The 24,341-nt window shown below is 33.1% G+C and overlaps 1 protein-coding gene and 2 pseudogenes across 3 annotated transcripts; 1 reads left to right on the top strand and 2 right to left on the bottom strand.

Moving 5' to 3' along the window:
* Window positions 1–1,789: 1,789 nt before the first annotated feature.
* Window positions 1,790–5,597, bottom strand: LOC146922610 (putative pumilio homolog 8, chloroplastic). Its single transcript, XM_085710850.1, has 5 exons — window positions 5,292–5,597; window positions 3,984–4,146; window positions 2,951–3,114; window positions 2,384–2,639; window positions 1,790–2,243 (listed from the first exon to the last, which is right to left on the bottom strand). Exons 1-5 carry the CDS (start codon window positions 5,519–5,521, stop codon window positions 2,007–2,009), a joined length of 1,050 nt encoding a protein of 349 aa, XP_085566976.1. The 5' UTR covers window positions 5,522–5,597; the 3' UTR covers window positions 1,790–2,006.
* Window positions 5,598–14,673: 9,076 nt separating this feature from the next.
* On the bottom strand, window positions 14,674–22,648 carry LOC146922611 (putative disease resistance protein RGA4 pseudogene; annotated as a pseudogene). Its single transcript, XR_015012527.1, has 3 exons — window positions 22,555–22,648; window positions 15,130–18,221; window positions 14,674–14,955 (listed from the first exon to the last, which is right to left on the bottom strand). The product of XR_015012527.1 is annotated as a putative disease resistance protein RGA4 pseudogene (transcript).
* Window positions 19,594–21,623, top strand: LOC146922612 (putative beta-D-xylosidase 7 pseudogene; annotated as a pseudogene). The gene is made up of 2 exons (XR_015011149.1): window positions 19,594–20,329; window positions 21,175–21,623. The product of XR_015011149.1 is annotated as a putative beta-D-xylosidase 7 pseudogene (transcript).
* Window positions 22,649–24,341: the final 1,693 nt, after the last annotated feature.

Raw genomic sequence — 24,341 nt, forward strand, 5'->3', positions numbered from 1 at the left:
CATAATCGAGTTTACAAATAGCATAATCAATGAAATAATTAAAACATACATGAATTGGTAAAAGGTTGAAGAAATCGCCCTTCTAGCCGTCTCCGATGTCTCAAAATCGCACTTTGCTCTCCAAAATCGTAACCCTTGTTCTTCAGATTGAGTGCAGTATTTATAGAAGTCATGGGCCTGACCCGTCAAAATCGCGCCGCGCCTTGTATATTGGCGTGCTGCGATTTTCATCAAACAGGGATGTTGTAATTTCGCTTCCAGAATCGCGGCAAGGCTGTAAATTGGCGTGGCGCGATTTGCTTTGAACAGACTTCAATATTTCAGCTTTTTGCACTCCAGAACAGTATAAATTGCATGAGAACTCTATCAAAATGTCACAATAAGTCCTAAAAATTACGTAATGACAGCATGTCATCAGTACCATCATCTGGATAATCTAGATACTTGAATATTGTTGAATTATATGGTCGGCTATTTTTCCCTCTTCGTGGGACATATTGCATTGTTCTTCGATGGAACAACATTTCCCACTTTTTCCTCCAGAGGATCCTCTTGACATTTTGTATTGGCACCGAGGAATGGGAAACTCCTGGTCCTTCGTAGCTGAAGATGTTGTACACGAGGGAGTCTAAAATTCCTGAGGGGTTGGATATTGATCCTTATTTCTTGGTGGAAACAAAGGAGAGTCCTTTTGTCAAAGACATAGGCGTTAGGGTTTCTTCTAAGGGTAAGGGTACCGGTATGCAACCATTGAATAGAGGTGTGTGTTGACCACGGGATCTCTTTTAAAAAAATGGAAAGGTTTATTCAGAGGTTCGATCCCCATTGAAGTCGCCAATCATCCTGTCAGACCTAAGATCCTTGGGTTAATTGCATTTATTGGCCAGTGTGTAAGATGCTTTTGTCACTTGGTAGCTTCTTATGTGTCACCCTCAACCTTCTTCTATGGGAGAAGGGGGTTGGTGTAACTGCACAAGCTGCGACCCTAAAGTCAGTGAGTGTGGGACAATATTTATAGTGGAGGATTAGGATTTAGGTTCTTTTACCCTTTCTTGAACAGATGTATTGGAAGGACAATCATGGTCCTTTTAGGGACAATTGTTGTCTATTGAGAGATAGTTGTACAACATATCCTTTCCTCCTCCTTAATATTTTCCTTCGGGTATTCCATACAATCAGCTTTGAAGTGTACATGGTTTGTGGTAGTTGACGTAAACCTTTGGATCCTCCTTATTTATTTGATGTTTGATCCTCCAGAGGGATAAAATTTTCTTATGGGAAATTGTCTCTTTTGTTCGTAGAGATGTTGAATTCTCTTTGTCAAAAATGTCAACTCTTCATAAACTGATCCTTCTTAAACTTTATCACCATCTAGGCTTTCAACTTCTTTCAGTTTATTTCAACTCCTTCCCTTATCAATAACAACACTACAACAATTTTCTATTAGAATGGGGTAAGTTGTATTTTTGGTAGTCATTATGTTTCATAATTAGAGAAGGCTAATGCTTTATATAGCGAAAAAACAATTTTGCGGAAATTCACGACCGGCTAAAAACAATATACTTTTATTTCAGCAATTGCTTTTATGGCAAGTGGGACCTCTATTATTTTTTTGTTCTCAAAGCATTTTCGAAGTCGTGATACATTCATGTGTTTTTTTTCTCGCGATGTATAGCACAGCTCATTAGAGAATAGATTAGAGAATATATCATCATCATCATCTAGAATTCAAAGATTACATTATCCAAAAATTTAACAAAATTATTTTCCTAACAGAACTTGAAGGAAATGTACACAATCTACAAAATTTCATAACAATACCATTGTATGGACGTATCACACAACACATCCACATGTTAAACAATACAAAATGCAACAACAACATAATAAACACTGAGAAAACTAAACATAGTCTTCTATTCTTTCAGATTCTGGCTCCAATGGAAAAATAAGATGCAAGTAGGAAACTTGTTTCTGACATATTTTGCTCAGATTCTGAACAAACATTACATAACAACATATACTAGTAGCAGTAGTAGGCTAATAGGGTTTTTTGTTTTTGCGATGCTAGGCTTAGGAAACAAATTGGATAAAATTAGGAGAAAGCCGATATGGAACAACGACAAATAGTGTTTTGAAGGAGCGTTCGTGAGCAGAAACTCTTCTAACAACCTACAATATGGGCCTATGTGCAAGATTTTGTGCGATCTAACTGTTTCAACCAAAGATTCATGGAGAGAGCCCTGTATCAAAATTAAAAAGATCAGAAGAAGCATCACAAGTCTGAAATGACTAATAAGAAATATGATCTTGATCCACTAGAGTATGTCAAAAAGCGTGAAAGTGTTTTGTGTGTGCGCACGCGATTGTGTAAAGTTTATACCTCGGTAAACTTGAGAGCGCATTGAACGACATAGTTGGCATATGGGTCTTGCAGCAGGTTCTCAAAATAAGGAACAGCAAGAAATTCTTGGACAATCCTTGCTCTAGTCTCTACAATATGTTCGAGACACTTTTCAACCACATGGATACTAAATTTTTGCATGGAGAGTTGTACATATTTCCCTTTGAACTGAGCAGTAAGTTCTTCTATGGCACTTGGATTCTGCATCTGTATAATGTACTGAACAATATGATTTCTGAAAAAAAAAATTGGATGTGTCATCCTGATGTAGCTACCATCGAAATTTAGAATAATAATGAATAAAAAATAAAACCAAAATCTATCCTTCAAGATTATGCCAATAAGTATCGAAGCTACAAACATGTATGTATATATTAGGGTTTGTTTGGATTAGTTTGATTGAGATTATCTATTGACATAAGTACTTGTGAAATTGTTTGACATGTTGAAAAGTTTTCACTACATATTAATTTCTTTAAGATCACTAGTTTTTCATGAAGACACGTACACACAAAAACATGCAGGTATGAAATTATAAGTAATTACCCATATTTATGTTGAGCTAGGTGAAAGCCATATTTGCAAATTTGTTTAACCAGCTTTTGTTGACTGTTTCCGTTGGAGAATTCAATGCAGCGTTGAAGCAAACAGCACCCATGTTCATCAGTAGCAACAGCATAACAGAACCTGGTTGCAGCATCATATATAAACTGCCATATATATATCATAGAGAAAATTACTTTATAAATAATGGTTTATAAATAATACAGAGCTATCGTAGTAGCAAATAGTCAAAAACTTTAAAGGATCAGGTGGAAAAAAATGAAAAGTTTTGGAGTGAAAAAACGAGCAAGTGGAAAAAATACCATATCACTTTAATTTGGAGAACTAAAAAAATTGTATTAGAAGAAAAATTAGAGGATTTATAAAAAATCTTCAAAATTGATATATGTTGTTATAATATTCTTAAAATTAAATATATAATGATTATAAATATTAATTTACGATTCTCTTAAAAAAAATTCTCTTATAAAAAATATGAAAGTTTTCTCTATTTTCCCATATATTCCCCAAGCCCTCTCCTCTCCTCAAACTCCCAAACAAAGCTTTAGTTAAATATGTAAATCCACTTTCAATTTTCTTTCTTGATTTCAATTTTTTTCTATACTCTCCAATATGATCAATAGTGTTTCTCGGATTTAAAAACTTGACTAAGCAACATTAACCTATTGATCATATTTGATAGCGTAGAAGAATGAAATTATGAATGAAAATGAGAATTATGATGATATCAATTTTTTTTACTACACCACCATATTTGGGAGGTACAATGCAACTTTTGGATGCGTGGATTATTGTTCTAGTAATATGGAAAGAGTTGAAGTATGACGTATATGGAAATGTTTATTACTAGCAGCCAAGCACACTTAACCACATCAATATTAAATTTTCATATAGATAAATTATAATTATGGAGTTATTATTTTGCAATAATTTATGTAGTTAGGTGTAAAAAAAAAGTAACAAATGTTTAGAAAAAAACAAAAAAAAAGAAACAAAATAGAAAAGAAGTATATACCTCATTATCTTCGACACTCCAGCATGACAAGCAACGTTGTAGGACTTGATTTCCATCCAGATCCCTAACTAGATATAGAAAACCAGATAGTAATGAATAACTCACCCATGCAATTTCCTTCTTTGAATTGTGGGTAGAAATCAGCTTCTGAACACTTTTTGTGCTGAAAAATTTACAATGCCATTAATTCGATGTACAAAAATCTCCAAAAACGGAAAAAAATAATAAATGAGTCATGTATTTTTGTATTGCGTTGCATGGACAAAATTTATTTTGTCTAAAAATGAGTTGAGCGTGGTTTATATTTGAAGATGTTCATGTAAAGATATCTTTAATAAATTTTCGAGACTAAAATAACTAGTATGTAAAAATACAAATTTGGTTAAATTACACTAGAGATCCTTTAAGTTTGGGGTCTTTTAAGTTATTTTGGTCACGTATAAGTCTTTTAAATTTGTAAACGATTTCAATTTAGTCATTTTGTTAACCAAAACGATGATATGAGGAATTGATAACGTTTACAAATATGTGTGACCAAAATAACTTAAATCCAATCTGTTACAAACATGTGTAACCAAAATAACTTAAGACCAATCTATAACAAACCTCAAACTTAAAGCACCCTGGTGTAATTTAACCTACAAAATTCTAGCTACAAGTTGGAACATATGAAGCCATTATTTGTAGCTTCAACCGTCGCATATCCCATAACATATATCCAAACATACGTGGAAACATGTCAAACTTAAGTTCACATGTCTAAAAGTAATTAGAGGCTACAAATCATAGGGACAAAAATCCAAAATCAAAACTTTCAAAAAAAAATGTTGTATTATAATTTTAAATTAGAATTAATTCTACTAAAATAGAGAAAATCAATTTTATATGATAGTTACCATTAAAAGTCTCACATCAAATAAAAGACGACCTAGAGATATGTTTAATAGTGTTTATAGTGGAGATATGTTTTACATAGCCACAATTTCTTATATGATACTAGAGCCTTCGGTTAATATCTATTAAGTCACTTACTATTAAATTTTCGCTATCGTACAACCCACCATTTATGTTCACGTACCAAACCTCACATTGAATGTGGACAAAAGATAATATGGACATGTGTTAATTATCACCTCGCAAGCGGGTTTTATTGGCTTGTGTTAAGAGTAAATACTATTTCTAAGAGTTACAATTGTGCAATCATCAAAGGATAAAAAAAGTAGTGTGGTGGTTTTCGAATTCGAACTCAAATCTTATTATCCTTACCAACTGAGTCAAGTTCATGAGATAAAAAGAGTAGTGTTTTACCCGTATGAGTCTAACGAGGCTTTGACTAGCTGATCCGGGTGTTGAGTCAACTTACGAACAATCTGCAACCTTTGATCATCTCTACCAAACTCCAGCACATGCTGTACAATATTACTCATAAAAGGGTCCGACGTTTGCCTAACGACATCACCGATAACTTCACTAAACATCGTATCAATATCTATAAGATTCCAATCAACAACCAAACAATTCCCATAATACTTTGCCATATGTATGTAACTGCCACAACCTGAATGTAAATCACAAAAAAATCTGAATCGCAATCCCACGATATATATATATAGCGGTGTAACTATCGCATCAAGCAGATAGAGAATATATACGGATTACATAAAAAAAATATTATATCTTTTTTTCTTAATGCCTATCCGTTTTGTTACCTTCTTTTTAGGTAAATACGGTTTCCAAATGTCACTTGAATTTGAAATTTGAAATATGCACATCTATTGCGTTTTATTGTCTTCAAATTTTTTAATTCAAATTTAAAATAAAATAATATTATTAAAGGATAAAATAGTAAATAAAATATTTTAATTGAAGGACAAACACAATATGAATATATGTCAAATTTTTTTTTCCTTTATGTTTTTAAAAAGGGTAGCAAACTAGATCGAGTATATCTATACAATATATTTATACTATATATAAATAAAATATATGATTTTCGGCTAACTTTTTCATTACCCCAATTATACCCTAAAACAACTTTTTTTATAATATATTTCTGCTCTTTTTATTGCGCTAATGTTTTTTTTTTTTGTGGTGGCCGGGGTTTGAACCCCGGACCTCATATATTATGCATTGTCCATACCAACTGATCTAAGTTCACGAGGACTATTACGCTAATGTTTAAAAATTATGAACAGTGTTTTTTATGAAATTTTAATTTTGATTAAAAGTAAAAATATAAATGTTTTTTGATTTCAAATTAGAACAAATCAAATTAACCATGATTATTTATCACTTTAGAAAAAACCATGATTATTTATTTCAATTATTTTCCTTCTAAATAATGATTATTTATTCAAATGAAACCAACAATATAACAAAAAAATATAATCTAAATTCTTATTTTTTAATGACACCAACAACAATTTTTATTATAGAAAAAGTTGTTGTTTAAGGGTATAATTGGGATAATAAAAAAGTAAGTATAGATACATTAATCTAGTTTGTTATAGTTTTTAAAACATAAAGGAAAAAACTGTACATTTGTATTTATTATACTTTTATTTTAATATTTAAATTTATTCTTATCTATTTGTTACATGTGTTATTTGTATTGAAAATTAAGGGTATTTTTGGAAAGAGAAAACTCCAACCCAAAAGACATGAAAGAGGTGGTTTTCTTTATACTTACTTCTTTATTATCCCAATTATACCCTTAAATATAATCTCCTATAATAAAGATTGTTGTTGATGTCATTGAAATAGATAATCATCGCAACCAAAGTTTAAAGTTGAATTGGCGGGTGCATTTCAATCATACATGGGAGGGAAATAGAAGTGCTGATTGGATGGCTAATTTTAGCTTCACTCTTTTAACATTCATGTTAAGGAGACTCCTCCTTGTGGGATCTTAAGTCTCCTTTTTGATGACATTTCTGGGACTTGCATGCCTAGGAATATTCGTGTAACTCGTTAGTGTTTTTTCGTTTTTGGGCGCAAGCCCTCTTTTACTACCCAAAAAAAAAATAAAGATAATCATGGTTAGTTTGATTTGTTATATAAGTTGAAAGCAACAAACATTTATATTTAGTTTTAATCAAAATCAAAATTTCATAAAAAAAACACCATTCATAATTTTCAAACGTTAGCGCTCTTTTCGCTAGTTATATATAGTATAGATGATTATTGTTGGTGTCATTAAAAATATAAAAATTTAGATTTTTTTTTATATTGTTGGTGTCATTGAAATAGATAAACAAGGGTAATTTGAGTTGTTATAATTTGAAAACAACAATCATTTATATGTATACTTTTAATCATAATCAAAATTTTATAGAAAAACACATTTCATAATTTTCAAATATAATAACCATTTTTAGCTCTTTTGAGCTGTTTTTTTACTTTCCAAAAATGCACTCAATTTTGAATACAAATAACAAATGCAACAAATAGATAAGAATAAATTTAAATATTTAAAAAAAATGTAACAAGCATGATATATATATATATATATATATATATATATATATATTTGTGTATTTGTCAAAAAAATATATATATTTGTGTGTGCGCTATAAAAAGTGTAGCAAACTAGACGAATATATTTCTATTTATTTTTTCATTATCCCAATTATACCCTTGAATAGTTTTTTCCATAATTAAGATTTTTTTTTTTTTTAAACCAAAGAGTAGTGCAGAGAGCACCTACTCAAATTCATTCAAAGAAAAAGGAAAGCATACAAATAGAAAAGTGGGATATACCCCAAACCCTTTCAAAAGGTGGTGAACCTATAGTTGGGCATTCCCAACATATTTTTAACAACATCCTGCCTAATATTACTGGGAGCTTCCTGCCACCATACAAAACCAATGATATTAAGACCTATATTAGCTAAGGCATCAGCACAAACATTGCCTTCCCTATAGATGTGAGAGACTATAAAATTCATATGCTTTGTGGCCTCTATGCAATTTAACCACCTGTTTCTAAGAGACCAAGGAATCATGTTATGATTTTTGAAAGCAAGCATCAGAAGCCTTGAATCTGTTTCTAGCCAAACCTGATTCCAGTTTTTACTTTGAGCTATCTCAATGGCAAGGATCGCACCAAAAATTTCAGCAATAAAAGCTGAATCAGTTGAAAGGTTTTGAGCAAAACACCCTCTTGTAAAACCATCAGATGATCTAAAAATACCCCCACAACCAGCTTTAGCGGGGTTTTTGGTGACTGCTCCATCAGTGTTCACTTTCAGCCAGTTAAAAATGGGAGGGTGCCAGAGAACCTCTTTAATAGAAGGAGCCTTGGGAGGATGAATGTTGATCTTTAGGGCTTTGAGGATTCTGAACTCAGTCATGTCAACAGCAGAAGTTTTCTTTGTATTGTTGCCTGAAAGCGCTGTACTAGTAATAATGATATTGATAGCAATTCTCCAATCAATGATCTTATTTTGAAATCTGGCTTGGTTTCTGACATACCAAATACAGTTGATGACATTCACTAAGCAAGCTGTTATGGTCAATTTGCACTGAGGGGTCCAACTTCTATCACAAACTTTCCAAATATCAGATGTGACCGTGAAATTTAGAGGAAAATTTAGAACAGATGACAGCCAAATCCACAGTTTGGAGGCAAAGGAGCAATGTAGAAACAAATGAGATGAAGATTCTGTGTGAGATTTGCAATTTGTACACATTGAAGCCATGTTGCTACCTCTTTCCATCATTTTCTCGTCAGTTGGGAGCCTATCATGCATGAGCCTCCAAACCATCATAGATTTAGATGGGGGTATGTCAGGATTCCAAATAGTCTTTGCCCAATGAATTTTCTGACCTACCTGAACTTTGTGAAGATAAGCTTCCTTGAGGGACAAGCTTCCTGTACTTGTAAATTTCCAAACAAGTTCATCTTCCAATGGAACCTTTGGAATGATGATTTGATTTAGAATCTGAGACAGCTGAGGGAACAAATCTTGCAGAGAAGGGGGAATAAACCATTGCTGGCCTATAATGAGATCAGTAACTCTTGCTGTCAGATGAGACAGTATCTGATTAGGGATGTTGGCCTATAATTAAGATTGTTGTTAGTGTCATTAGAAAAAAGAATTTAGATTATATTTTTTTGTTATATTGTTGGTGTCATTGAAATAGATAATCATGGTTAGTTTGGTTTTTTATAACTTGAAAGTAACGAACATTTATATTTTTAGATATAATCAAAATCAAAATTTCATAAAAAAAAAAAGAACCGCTCATAATTTTCAAAAGTTAGCGCAATAAAAAGAGCAGAAAGACGGGCACGCTCGTGCCCGTCTTTTCGCTAGTTATATATAAAGAAAATAACTATTTTCAGCTCTTTATTGGGCAAACTTTTTCTCTTTCCAAAAATGCTCTCAATTTTCAATACAAAAATACATGTTGCAAATAGATAAGAATAAATTTAATATTAAAAAATATAACAAACAGGATATATATATATATATATATATATATATATATATATATGTATATATATATGTATATATATATATATATATGTCTGATTTTTTGTTTCCTTTATCATTTAAAAAGTGTAACAAACTAGATGAGTATATTTATACTTGCTTTTTCACTATCTCAATTATACCCTTAAACAACATTTTGTATAATAAAGATTGTTGTTGGTATCATTAAAAAAAAGAATTTAGATTATATATTTTTGTTATATTATTGGTGTCATTGAAATAGATAATCATGCTTATTTTGGTTTGTTATAACTTAAAAGCAACAAACATTTATATTTTTAGTTTTAATCAAAATCAAAATTTCATAAAAAAAAAATAAAAAAAAAAACATTGTTCATAATTTTCAATTGTTAGCGCAATAAAAAGAGCGGAAAGATGGGCAGGGTAAGGTTTATTTCCTTTCCCGGGCAAAAGAGACCTTGATGGTCAACCTTGCACCCAAACAAACCAACGTAACACCCAGACAGATCATGCTTCTTTGCAGCGTGTCACCATCCCCATTGATCGTTCATACAATCCCTGAATTTCCATAGTAGCCTCTTTTTATGAATTGCCAGCGATGAAAACACATTTTTGTAGAAGGTAGAGGAGGAGAGAGTGTGAGGAATTCTTTTTTTTGTCTGCCCTATAATGGAAAAAAAAATCTAAATCTGCCCTACATGAAAAAGAAAGTCCAAAACTACCATACTTTTTCTCTTTCTCTTTATTCCCCGCAAAACAGATTTGGGGGTGTCTTTCCCAGCAATTTCATTTTGGGGGGAAGGCCCTGTTTTTTTTTTGTCCTATTATGTTCTTGGGCCCCCGCAAAACTGACTTGAAGGGTGCACTTTTAAGATTTTTTTTTGTTTTTTATACCCCATTTTACGGGGTACAACCCCCCTCCTTTTTTCGTTTTTTAATTATTTTTATTTTAGGATCATTAAAAAAAATATATTCCTTTCAAAAACAATTAAAAAAAATATTTGAAACAACAATTTATTTAATAAAACATTTGAATTACATAAAATAGAAATACATCTCTAATTATATAAAATGAAAATACATCTCTAATAAAATAAAATACACTAAGATTACTGCCGATGATCGGTATTAATACAATTTTTGCGGGAATGATCGGTCATCCTGCATATACCGCATTTTCTAGCAGTCCTTTCCTCAACATCCATCTCGGTCCTAATGCGAGTAATTGCTGGACGACCTTTCTTTGCTCTTCGCATGACTGGATTGTGAACGAGCTTTACGCCTTGATAAATGGGTCAATACTGTTGGTGGTGAACGACGTCCAAATGGATGTTGTATACAGAGTATACACTCTCATTTCGAAACTTTTCATGTACAGGGCTTTTATAGTCATGGCTAAAGCGAGAACAAGCGGCAATGACATGCGAACAAGGGAGATGTAATGCCTGAAATTTTCCACAGTCACACCATTTATTTTGCAGGTCGACCTTGTATTCTCCCTTTGGCAATCCTTCTTTATGGTCGATAGTTTCACGAACGGAGAAGGTATCTATTTCAGTCGAACTGAGTGACATGGTGAGTGTTGGATTTCATGACCTCACCCTTCAGAAATTTCATGATATTCTCTGAGAATGGCTCACCAGAATTTACCCTTGCTGTCGCCTCATGGGCTTTTTTAGAAAATAATGCCGCCAACCTGTAGTATGTAGCGTTAACAATAGCTGTGATCGGGAGGCCGCGAATACCCTTAAACACATTGTTTTGTGACTGACCAGGTTACTTGTCATGTGGCCCCATCTTCGACCATCATCATGCGATTGAGTCCGCTTTTCTTTAGGAATGTCGTCGACCCAAGCTAAAGTTTGACGGTCTGCAACTGCGATTTCATTGCGGTAGTACTCGAAAGAGGGTATGTTCATCGCATATCCTGCATTGTTTTAATAATAACTATTTCATTTATATGTTTTGTTAGATGGACACGAGCTAGTTCTAATTACTTTAAAACTCCATCGCATAACCTTATATCATACAGATGGATGATTGACCATATAAAACGTGATCAAGTAATATATCCCCACTTTTTACTACTTTTAAAAAAAAAATCAAATTCAATAATTTGGTTCGAATTACTTACATTTTTATTTTTCAGTTTTTATGGAGGCCCTACAAAGAACTTGAGCATGAACTCCCAGAGAACTTTTGGGATTGGACTGCAACCACCTACCTTATATGTTTTGACAAGGTGGAATGGCATGCAACTGATAGGGTCAAGACACAATTTGGTTTGCCACAGGATCTACCACAACCCCCAAAGGACATGCGAAACTACCACAAATTGGACAAGAGGTTCAAGTTTTGGTCCGATCCACACCTATCAAACTATCCAACTGAGTGTGAGCATTGGTATAATCGACGACTATATACTTTAGTTGGCCATCCCACCACCGGAGAGCTTCGACCAAATCAAGAATATATGGAATGGTTTGTAACAACAAGCAATCCGCATTTATTTATTTCTGATTATGATTGTCGCCAACAAACGCATAATGAAACATGTGAAGAATCATACCAACAACCAGATCCCGAACAAGAACCACAACACCAAGAGCCTGAAACAAATCAATCACCACACTTGGCATATGACTTATCTTCCTATGACCACACAACCCAATACACACATTATCCCACCACATATGAATTCCTTACAACCCCCCAACAAAATACAATCCCACCACCACCACATACTACACCGCAATATGGTTATCAACCTAATGATGGAATTTCTTACATGAACACTTCAATGCAAAACTATGGATACCAAGATCAAAACCAAGCTGGGCCATCATATACCAACTACCCACCAAGCAACAACCCACCACAACCAACAAACCTTTGAACCCATGTTCATGTCGGCAACTGAGTACAATTTTGCGCTTTCGCCAAACCTAGACGCAGAGTTCGGTCATCGATCATTGAGTCGTCTGTCATTGAACTCAAATGAAAATAATGACAATTCATTTTTAGAAGAAATGTGGCTTAGGAGAGAAGAAGACATGTCATCCCTTCAGATGACTTTAGGTCAAAGTAATCAATTGCCGCAAGAACAAATGACAACGACGAAGACCAAAATCAACCACAAATCAATAGTCAAAGAGCTCGCCGTCAACTAACGCCTTAGCCGACACGAAGAAATCCAAAAAGATATGCCGGTGTACCAGGGTGTGGAACATGAAAAACACAAATAATTATTTTATTTTAGTGTATTTTATTTTATGTTGCTTATATTTTATTAATGAAATTATTATTATTATAATTATTAGAGATGTATTTCTATTTTATGTAATTCACATGCTTTATTAAATAAATTGTTGTTTCAAATTTTTTTTAATTGTTTTTGAAAGGAATATTTTTTTTATGATCTTAAAATAAAAATAATTTAAAAACGAAAAAGGGAGGGGGTGTACCCCGCAAAATGGGGTATAAAAAACAAAACAAAAATCTGAAAAGTGCACCCCGCAAGTCAGTTTTTGAGGGCCCAAGAACATAATAGGACAAAAAAACAGGGTCTTGCCCCCAAAATAAAATTGATGGGAAAGACACCTCCCAAACCTGTTTTGTGGGGAATAAAGAGAAAGAGAAAAAGTAGGGTAGTTTTGGACTTTCTTTTTCATGTAGGGCAGATTTAGAATTATTTTTTTTTCATTATAGGGCAGACAAAAAAAAAATTCGAGTGTGAGATGATGGTGTGAGAAATGGTGAAGGCAGGAATGGTATTTATAGGGGAAATATGTGAGGAATAGGTGCATAGATTGTAATTACACTTAATGTAGAGTCAAAAAATGTGTTCAAAGGGGTTTTACCATCCATTAAAACATGTAAAAACCATTAAAATACGTGTTTTATGAGTCACATACCACCGTGCAAAACTCTGACATGTCTCAAATTATATAATCTGAAACCTAGCTATCAAAGTTTTTCGGATTATATAATCCGAAATGCTTCAATACTGGGTGAAAATGAGAAAAACTTCGTACTTTGTGTAGGGTGAGGGATAATGACGCCAAAATTCAAACTCTGGCACCAACGTGTGTTAAGTCACGTTGGCCCAACGTGAGTTAACTCACGTTGATTGCTCAACTTAACGTGAGTTAAGTCAAGCCATATTATGCCTCGCAGAATGACGAACACAACTCAAAAACCCACAAAATCTAAAGAGGTTGGATGATACATTACCTGATTTTTGACGTTTAATGAAATTAGAAACTTGCTTCATGACACTTTTCAATGATATGAGCTCAAGCTTCTGCTCCTAAAAAATCGCACTTTTTGGTGTTTTGGAGGTGAAGAGGGAAATAAGTGTGTGTTTGAAGTGTGGAGTTGCTGGGTTTGTCCTAAACAATAATGCATCGCAACGTGAGGTAAGTCACGTTGGCACTACGTGAGTTAAGTCGCGTTGCTTTTGACGTGAGTTAACTCACGTTGGTTTTACCGAAAGTTAATTATCTTACATTGGAGATATTTTTGGTAGTTTGAAGAGGGAATGAGCAAAATCATATGGAAAAAAAAAGAAAGAAAGCAGTTTTCCCGATACATTTAATAAGTCCATTCTATACGAAACCATCCAATATATACAATGTATCAAAGTAGAGATAATCCCTGAAATTGATAGTGTAATTAACTATCCAGAATGGCGTTATACATTACAAATGATATTGACTTTATTTGGTTAAATGTTTAAAGTACTTACAACATATGTACTTACATTAAGTGCCCATGTATAAATTATTCAACAAATATAATACATGAGTAGGATAGAGGGTGTTGCTTCATACACTTCAATGTTTGACAATGTAAACGTCACTTACAAGTTACAAAGAAATGCATGACTATTTCATATCATTAGTTTGTGACTAACAGACAGCAGTTACATTTTTCTATGCATATAATATTTGTGAGCTACAAAATGCATTTACATTATTATATTGAGTTGCATTTGTTGATCGAGAATGGAATTCAAATGGTTTTCTTTATAAAAAATAATAATAATAATATGTACTCAATTTAAGGAAGTGCAAGAGAAATTTAATCATTCTAAATTTCAAGCAAATTAATCTGTATAGTTTTCTCTCAAACAAGTTTTAGCTCTTATGCACAATATAACCAGAAATAAGTAATAACATAAAGGGAAATACAATAATATGAGATTAGTAAGACTTGAAAGAAATGAAAAGTGAAACACTCAAATTTGAATCATACAATACAAAATAAGCCACAAATACATAAATGCAATCCTCAGAAAATGACATTGAATACATATGGCCTTATACCACAAATGGTTGTTCCATTAAACAGGATTACAACATGTTCTGAAAAGTGAAACACTAGTTGCTAAGAGTCCTGTACCAACAGCAATAATGGAAAAATAAAAATCAGTCTATCCTATAGAACACTCTAGTAAATAACTTCTGTTTCACAGCTCAAAGTCACCTCAACAGCATCCAAGATAGTTGTGCCTGAAATTTTAATCACAAGCATTCCATCTAAATTGTTTACAGCCCAAAATTTAGAAAAAGCTGTGGTATAAAATATCGAAAAATCTAAAGTAATTGGCATATATGGTTAAAACTTGGGACTAAATACTAAGACATTCAATCAAAAGAAGGGTGGAAAGAGAAGACAGATCTTACCACTCTCTAGAAATGTATATTCTTTCTCCATTCTACCAGATCTGTAATTGTGGAATTTGTTGTATCTTGCTCCAATCTCCCCCTAATATCTCCATGATCCACTCCTTTAACTTTGAGCAACCATCAATAGTCAAAAGCTCAAGTGAAGTGAGGTGTTGGATACCTTCCGGCAATGATCTCAATGTTTCACATTTACGAATATCAATTCTTCGAAGGAACTGCTTACTTTCCCAAATTAGCTCTGGTAATTCCTTCAATTGAAAGAAATCAGATATGGTTAGATTTTGAAGAGAAGTCAGATTTCTCAACATGCCATCTGGGAGGGATGTTAAGTCTTCGTTTCTTTGAAGATGAAGCCTAATAAGTCCATTGAAACTGGAGATTCGGCTCAGTAAACTGTTGTTACATCCAACTACAAATAGCTCTTTAATAGATGAAAGGTGAGGCAGCACAAGTTTAGGGCAATCCTCGATGGTTAACTCATAAAGATGAGGAAACATCTTTCCTCTTTCCACTTTCAACAACCTTTCTATGTTTGGTAACTTAACTAATGTGAGTTTCTCCAAAGATGGGAAAGCTGTCACCTCTAAACCATCACAACATTCATCATCATTCATGTACCTCAAATTATTCATCTCATGCAAAGTAATTTTTTTCAAAGATGGTAGTTTGCTAAGATGTGAAAGCCATACACAATTGGTGCAATGCTGAAGATGCAGAGAAACTAAACTACACAAAACACTCATCCAACTTGGTGAGCATAATCCATTGTAGAAATCTATGTGCAGCCTCTTCAGATTTGAGTGAGGATGAAGTGCTTCGAGTACTTGCTCTGCACTAGGTCCCTCAGTTGATTCTACCTCAGACGACCATGACAAGCATAATTCTTGGAGATCTGCTTTACACATCAAATTGGCCTTTCGAGCTTCTGATAAACTACCAACATTTTCTACACGTTTGATGATTAGTTTGCCTTCCAACTTTAGATAACGTAGCTCTGCCAAGCTGTATCCTTTCTCCCGAGAAACAATAAAAACACTTAATGTTCTTAGGCAAGATAATTTTCCAATATTAGGAAAAAGACCAGTTATTACATCACATTGATCAATAACAAGATGTTTGAGATTCTGTAAGCGACTCAATTGTTTTGGTAGAGTACAATCTCCGCGAAAACTTTTAATTTTCAAGACTTCTAATTTCCGCAAGGTATGAATTGAGTCAAAAATAGGAGAAATGGATGATACACCGTGAAGCTCTAAATGTCTCAAATGAGTAAAACTCCCAAGTGAACATAACACTGCACAATCTATGCTTAAAGCCCGCAGAGAACTACATTTCAGGAAGTGACTACGATCAAACCCGCGCCAGTCACAAAAATTTACACCATATAATGTTCTCAAGGATTCAACATTTTTGAAGGTGCACTCGTTGATTGATTGTAAACTGGAATAATTAATGCTAATATGATGAGTGCTTCTTACCAAATCAGTTTCTGTGTTATCCAAAATCATACACTCTGGTCCTGTAACATATTGAGCAAGATCATGGACAATGTGATGCATCTTGAAAGAAATGTCTCCAGAATCAGCAACCAACTTGATGTCTTGGAAGAATGACTTTTGGAACAATTCATTCCAAACCATATTACCAACATCTTCTACCTCCAAATTTTTTCTGGATGATATAAATCCATTTGCCATCCAGAGATAAATTAAATCATTCTTCATAATTTCTGTATCTTTAGGAAATATTGCACACAATGAGAAACACTGCTTAAGAGTTGGTGTTAAATATAAGTAGCTCAGTCTCAACGCAGGAAAAATGAAATTTTCACCGGGTAAACTCCAAAGTTCACTGTTTTTAATTTCAAGCCACTCCTTTTCATGAATTTTTGAGCGCATAAGGCCTCCTAATACTTGTGCTGCAAGAGGCAACCCCCCACACTTCTTTACGATCTCTTTGCCTATTGTCACTAGCTCCGGTCGTTCTTCTTTCTCTTGACCAAATGCATGTTGTTTGAACAACAGCCAACATTGATATTCAGAGAGACCAGATAGATAATGAGCTTGGCACGTTCCTGTGATTTTTGCAACATCTCTGTCACGAGTGGAAAGTAATATGCACGCACCTTTGGATCCACACGACATCACAGATTTCAACCGATTCCAGTTATCATGGTCTAATCCAAATTCAATTTCCTGGTTTTTTTTCCAAACATCATCCAAGACAAGTAAAAATCTTTTACCGTGCAACATTTCCTGAACTTTTCTTTGCATTAAATCTAAATTGGAGCCATAATATTTACTTCCTGAGATAGATTCTATAATAGAACACAAAATACTCTTGACAGAGAAAACTTCAGAAATGCACACCCAAATCTTCGTATCAAAGTGGTTGCATACCTGATGATCATTGTAGACCAATTGGGCAAGAGATGTTTTTCCAACTCCACCTAAGCCAACAATTGGATAGATGGAAACTAAGTCATAATCCTGCACTTGGTTTACAAGACACTCCACAATCTTCTTTTTATCATTTTCTCGTCCATACACTATAAGCTCAGCATTAGTTGATGTAGTTTGGCGCCATTCAGCAACTTCAATGGACATTTCTTTCATAGTGCCACCAACTTGTAAGAGAAACTTGTCTTTCATTTCAGCAATCTGATCGAGTCTTATTGTTATCTCTTTAAGTTTCTTGCATATTTTACGGCGAAACAGTATATTCTTTGGATATAACGAGGGTAAACCGCTGAATCGATGGGATTCAATGGAACATTCATCAACAATATCGTCTAACACGTACACTGCATCTTTGAGTTCCTGAAGCCATAACTTTATCGAACAGTTATTGAGTTGTTTATGCTCGGCATCTTCCAGAATAGAGTTGATTAAATCTAAGGTGGCTGACAACTTTTGAGCTTCTGACTTCATTCCATAAAGGGTTGCAAATTCATTTTGAAGGAGAGGTGATAAATTCTTCACAACAACACCAAGCAAGGCCCCGGCCATTTTTCTGAAAATGCTGAATGAGCTCCAAGTGCGGAAAATTTGGACTCTCCAGGAACAGAGGACTCCTCTCTGCTGTGCTGACTGCATATACCATCAAACACACAACAATCGTTATTCAATGTAAATTAATAGATTGTATAATGAGAATGTTTTAGTTCAACTGGTGAAAAGTACATTAGCAAGAACATGTGGCGCTAGCACTCCTCTAGCCTCTTAAGTAAAAATAATAAAATGCTATGTAAAATCCGGTTTAAAATACTATGATTTGTTATCAAGAATTGAGAAAAAACAACATAGTATTTATACGAGTATCTTTATGCCAACGAGAGTATATGAGGCTGAATAAGCACCATACCCTTTTGCATGACAAGGGATACAAACTAACTTCCACAAGACAATTATAGAGTTACTTGAAATTAATAATTCCTACAATCAATCCCTTGCCAAATTACATGCTACAGTTAGAGATAAGACATCAAATACCAATTTTTGCCCTTGTCACAGACAGAACAAAAAATATATCATACAAGATCATAAATAAAGTGCAATCAAAAAAATGTATTTAAATTAAGTTTGTACTTGTTGATTTCAGAAAAAAGTTCTGTAACAGATAAGATCTTTGACATTACAGGACTTCATGGCATAAAGTGAACATGATAAGCCACTAACATAACATGATCAACAAAACGATAAAAATGAAGGTAAATCATAAAACATGGTTATTTACCATGATATGTCAATATGAATCAAACATCGTCTAAATTAGTACAAATAAGATAAACACATTAGATTATTCTTTTGGAATATTTATGAGAAAAACCAGAACATACATTCTCCAAATAGCTTTTAGAAAATGACACATTCACATATAATCATAGAACTAACATATACAAAAGTCCCAAACTTTGCTAGTTAAAATACTGGTATCACTCCAGTAATCAAATGCTTGATTTGTTGAAATAACATCAGATAAAAAAAGTGAGAAGAAATTTCAACTTTAAGCATACTATGTAGTTTCAGGTTACTTTCAAACATAAACTGTTTTGACATTTATTTGACACATTCTGCAATAACTATTACAAATTCCTGTGTGTCAAGAACAAAAGCCACTGAGTACGAGATCGAATATTGAGAAAACAGAACTAGGAACCAAAGAGGAAGCCTAAGATGATATTTCTCCTCAGTGTATGAATTGTCTTTTAATATCTGTGCATCTTCTCTCTTTCTACATTATGAACCTCTTGGACATGCCTAATTTGTATGGTCGTTGAACACATCAATGCTAGCAAAACTACAGGAAATTATAAACGGTCTCAAGAACCAGAATTTAGAATAGAAAGCAAGGCTGCAGGTGCAAAATTTAGTCCCCTAAATATCTATAGTTAAGCACTGGAAACACACAAAGTCGATAGTCAAACTTACGTTGCTTCAAATTCAAGTAACATAAAACTGTATTACTTACATTAAGTCAGCAGTATTACAAAAAAAAATTCCTATATCTCAAATCGACCGTGCCCTATACAATCTATTTACCATTAGAATAAGACTAGGCTTGTTTGATGGGAATCCAACCAAACTCCAATATGGAAGAATTGGTCCAAATCAAGTATGCTCTAAAGAAAACCTAGACCTTGCTCTTGAAGCTGCAAGAAGTGGCATTGTACTTTTAAAAAACACTGCCTCAATTCTCCCACTTCCAAGAGTAAATACCCTTGGAGTTATAGGCCCTAATGCCAATAAATCATCAATAGTTCTTTTAGGAAACTATATTGGTCCTACTTGTAAAAATGTATCAATCTTAAAAGGCTTTTACACTTATGCTAGCCAAACACATTATCGTTCTGGATGTCTTGATGGAACAAAGTGTGTTTCAGCTGAAATTGACCAAGCAGTTGAAGTTGCTAAAATAAGTGATTATGTTATTTTGGTTATGGGATTGGATCAAAGTCAAGAGACGGAAACACTTGACAGAGATCATTTAGAGTTACCAGGTAAGCAACAGGAACTTATTAAAAGTGTTGCTAAAGCTTCTAAGAAGCCTGTTATTTTGGTAATTTTGTGTGGTGGTCCTGTTGATATTACTTTTGCTAAGAATAATGACAAAATTGGAGGGATTATTTGGGCTGGTTATCCTGGTGAACTTGGTGGAAGGGCTCTTGCTCAGGTTGTGTTTGGTGACTATAACCCAGGTTAGTTTTCTTCTATGCTTTATCCATTGACAGATAAAATCACATAATATGGTAAAAAAATGGATTTAGATTGTTTGCAGTGTTACTGCACGCAGTCAGGTAACATCTGAAGATTGGACAGTTCAGATTTCAATGACGATTTGATTTTTTAAAATCTAAAATATCAAGTTTGAAATTTAAACTGCTCAATCTTGATCGGATGGTTCAGATATTGCTAACTGCATGCAATGTAGTGCGCACGACCAAGATCCTGAAAACATGTATAAACTTCATAGATTTGGAAAAGTCTTAACTATTGAATAAGATCATATTTAGTTAAGCAAAATGGGAATTTTTTACTTTTTATTTTATATTGGGAGACAAAGGAAAGAGTCTGAAAAATCAGCTTCGGTCTCATGCAACCATTTAGTAAACACAACTAAATCTCAATTACTGGATGCGGAATGAACCTTGAACCAACAAAAGAGATTTGGCTGAACTGACTAGATGGTAGCAGAAGATCCAGATTCAAAGAAAATAGTCAAGGTCGCAACCACAATAGCAGCCACATAGTCTTTATGTTTATGGTTTTTAAAAATAGTCTGCAACTGTGATTGTGAGTGTGACCATAAAATGAAGACTATTTTCTATACGACGGTTTTAGCAACGTCAAATATATTTAGCAAATGTTTTCTACAATATCATCCATGTCAATGCAACTTAAAAGTGTCCACAATTTAAAACATAGATTATAGTGTTGTAAGATTTTTCTTGTTGACCAAAATACACTATATACATGCCCCAAATAACTTTCTCATGTATATTTTCCTAAAACTACTATTACTCAACTAATGGGATGCTTGCAGGGGGGAGACTACCAATGACAGACATGAGAATGAGAGCTGATCCATCATCAGGCTATCCCAGTAGAACCTACCGTTTCTACACAGGTCCAAAGGTCTATGAATTTGGCTATGGCCTAAGCTACTCAAATTATTCCTACAACTTCATTTCCGTCAAAAACAACAACCTTCACATCAACCAATCAACCACTCATTCAATACTAGAAAACTCTGAAACAATCCATTACAAACTTGTTTCAGAGTTAGGCGAAGAAACATGTCAAACCATGTCAATTTTTGTCACATTGGAAATTACCAGAAAGTTTTGGCTACCACTGCCTTTCATGCAATAAATGCCACGGTAAGGAAGATTATAAGCCACTATATAGCTCTGACTCTGACACAGTAACAATTTAGAATAAGAAAGACAAAGTCTCTGCAATCCACAGGAACTAAGGAAGTGAAAAATTGAAATGAAACTTCTTTGAAGTCGAGCACAAACCAGAATTTTAATATCTGCTAGAAATATGAAACAAAGCCATAGCAAGAGAAATCAAATTTTAGGTACTTGATAGTTGGTAAGAGTGCTAAACAATTAGAAATCAGTATTCGAGTAAACAATCATTTTGTCTACAAATATGCCACTGATTAATTGATTTGGTCTTCAAATGTGTCTGTGCTTAGCTAGTTTAGTCCATAATATATTACTAACAAAAGACACGCTTAAGGATGTTTTTGTGATTTTGATACATTCAAGAATGAGATTCCATAAGCTTCTTCATCATCATTAAGATTAAGACTTGGCTCATTTCATCAAATTGACAGACTAACAAATAATAACTGACTGGTGGTGGGTTGATATCAAATACATATTGAAAACTATACACTCAAAAATCAAATCAAATACTCAGAAATTATATTACAAACACATCAGACTTAGTAGCATATTGGTCTATCACGACTTGAGTATATCCTATTCCTACAAAATTGTTCCATCCTTCTTCTAAGTTACGTAGCACTAACACTTTAGATTAAACGTATGTCTGGTGCCGAACACATGCTAGTATTTACGAAGCACTGGCTATATAAGATCAGAGTTTAATTAAAATGGTTCCAACAACCTATTCACAATTCAATCTAGTATGGAATTGAACATGATAGTATGATACCACACGTATATCAGTATTCAGCAACTTTACCATATTTTTTATTCTCAATCTCACCCATTCCTTTCCTACCCCCCATTATATACTTTAAATTAAAATGACCCACATGCAAAACAAGTTAATGAAATTGAGATTGAACCATATTTTCAACATACATGCACACTAGTAACAATCTCATCATACATGAATCATATTTAACAAGTAATAACTCAACATTTTTAATAGAAATCAATGTTACCTTATAAAAAATGCAAACTTCCTTTCTATCTCAGTGACTTTCTTCCTTTCTTTCTTTCTTTCTTTCTTTCTTTCTTTCTTCTTTCTTTCTTTCTTCTGTCATGCAAGTAATAACAAGACAACACACTTAACAAAGTCTCAAACTTTTCTTTGCTACACACACTACACACACACCCATGTTAAGAGAGTTGAAATCAAGTATAAATACCTTGGAGTAAATGTGAGAATGAAAGAGGAAGATGAAGAAAGAACTTGAAATGATGCAACAGTGTAGAATAGGAGCTGATAACGAGTGATTCTTGTATGGAGACAAGAATTTAGACCCTTTATTTGGTCACACATACATAGAAAGAAAATGTGGAAAAATTAATAAGTACAGGAATCATTAATTTTTAAATTCTTGTGTTTTTTTTTGTGATTAAATAAAGTGTCAAAATTCTTGTGTCCGCCCAAAAATTATTCGGGAATAAGATAAAATAAGATTAGATAATGTACCTTAGTAATGGGTATGATGTATACACATTAATTATTTAAATTGGTCCATTAATATATAATTGGTTAAATATGTTTTTAGTCCCTATAAATATACCAACTTTTCGTTTTAGTCTCTAAAATTTTCTTTCAACTTTTAGACCCTATAAAATTTTCAACCAACACATTTGATCCCTATTTTTAAGTAAATTTTTGTATTTTTTAATGAAATTGTGCAGAAATGTATAGAATATTGTCAAAATCACTCGCAAAAAAATTAGAATTTTTTAACAAAACATAAATTAAATATAAATTTTCTACCACCAAAAATATAAAAATTCATATTTAATTCATGTGTTTGGTAAAAAATTCTAATTTTTTTTGGGAGAGATCTTTATAATATTATAAATTTTTCTGCAAAAATATGAATTCTACATATGAGTTAACTCTAAAGGAGGGACCAAAAGTGCAGATGAAAAATTTTTGGAGGACTAAAAGTTGAAGAAATTATTTAGAAAGACTAAAACAAATTTATAGGGACCAAAAACATATTTAGGGGTTTTCATATCTTTTTTTTTAAATAATGGGTGAACACTATTGTCATATCTTTTTAATTAAAATAGGAAAGTGGAGCACTATATTTTTTAATGCATGTTTAGTAAAAAGTTGTAGCACAAAGTTTGAAATGGCTAAAAAATGAGTTAGGCCTCACATTTTAATTAAGAATTTTTCTAATTACATCCCACATATTTCTAGTTATGTTTCAAAATGACAAAATTACCCTTAAATAAAATTTAATTTTCAAATTCAGCCATTCACCCAGAAAACTAACGTCTCTTCCTTCTTTCCTCTTCCAAAACTCAATTTAAGTAGGTCATTTAAACTTAGTTTATTAAGTAGGTCATGTAAACTGAGTTTGAGTGTACATACTTAAACCCAGTTTAAGTAGGTTATGTAAACTTAATTTAATTAGGTCATGTAAATTGAGTTTGAGTGTACATACTTATACTCAAATTAAGTAGGTCATGTAAACTTAGTTTAAGCGAGTCATGTAAACTGAGTTTAAATGTACATACTAAAAGTTAAATTTTGCTTTAACCTCTTCAACCTTGTTTAATGATTCTACGTAATCTTATTTTAAGTATGTACATGTAAACTCAGTTTAACTAGGTTATGTAAACTAAGTTTACATGAACCTATTTAAACTGAATTTAAGTTAACCTACAATGTAAATTAACGTTTAACGCCACCATCAAATAACTGTCGTTGTACGCTGCATAACATATCAAGTATGAACCTTCCATCAAATCACTTACT

This window comes from Medicago sativa, chromosome 5 (assembly GCF_051527215.1).
Source record: "Medicago sativa cultivar Bolivia chromosome 5, Bolivia_mono, whole genome shotgun sequence".
Lineage (NCBI taxonomy): Eukaryota > Viridiplantae > Streptophyta > Magnoliopsida > Fabales > Fabaceae > Medicago > Medicago sativa.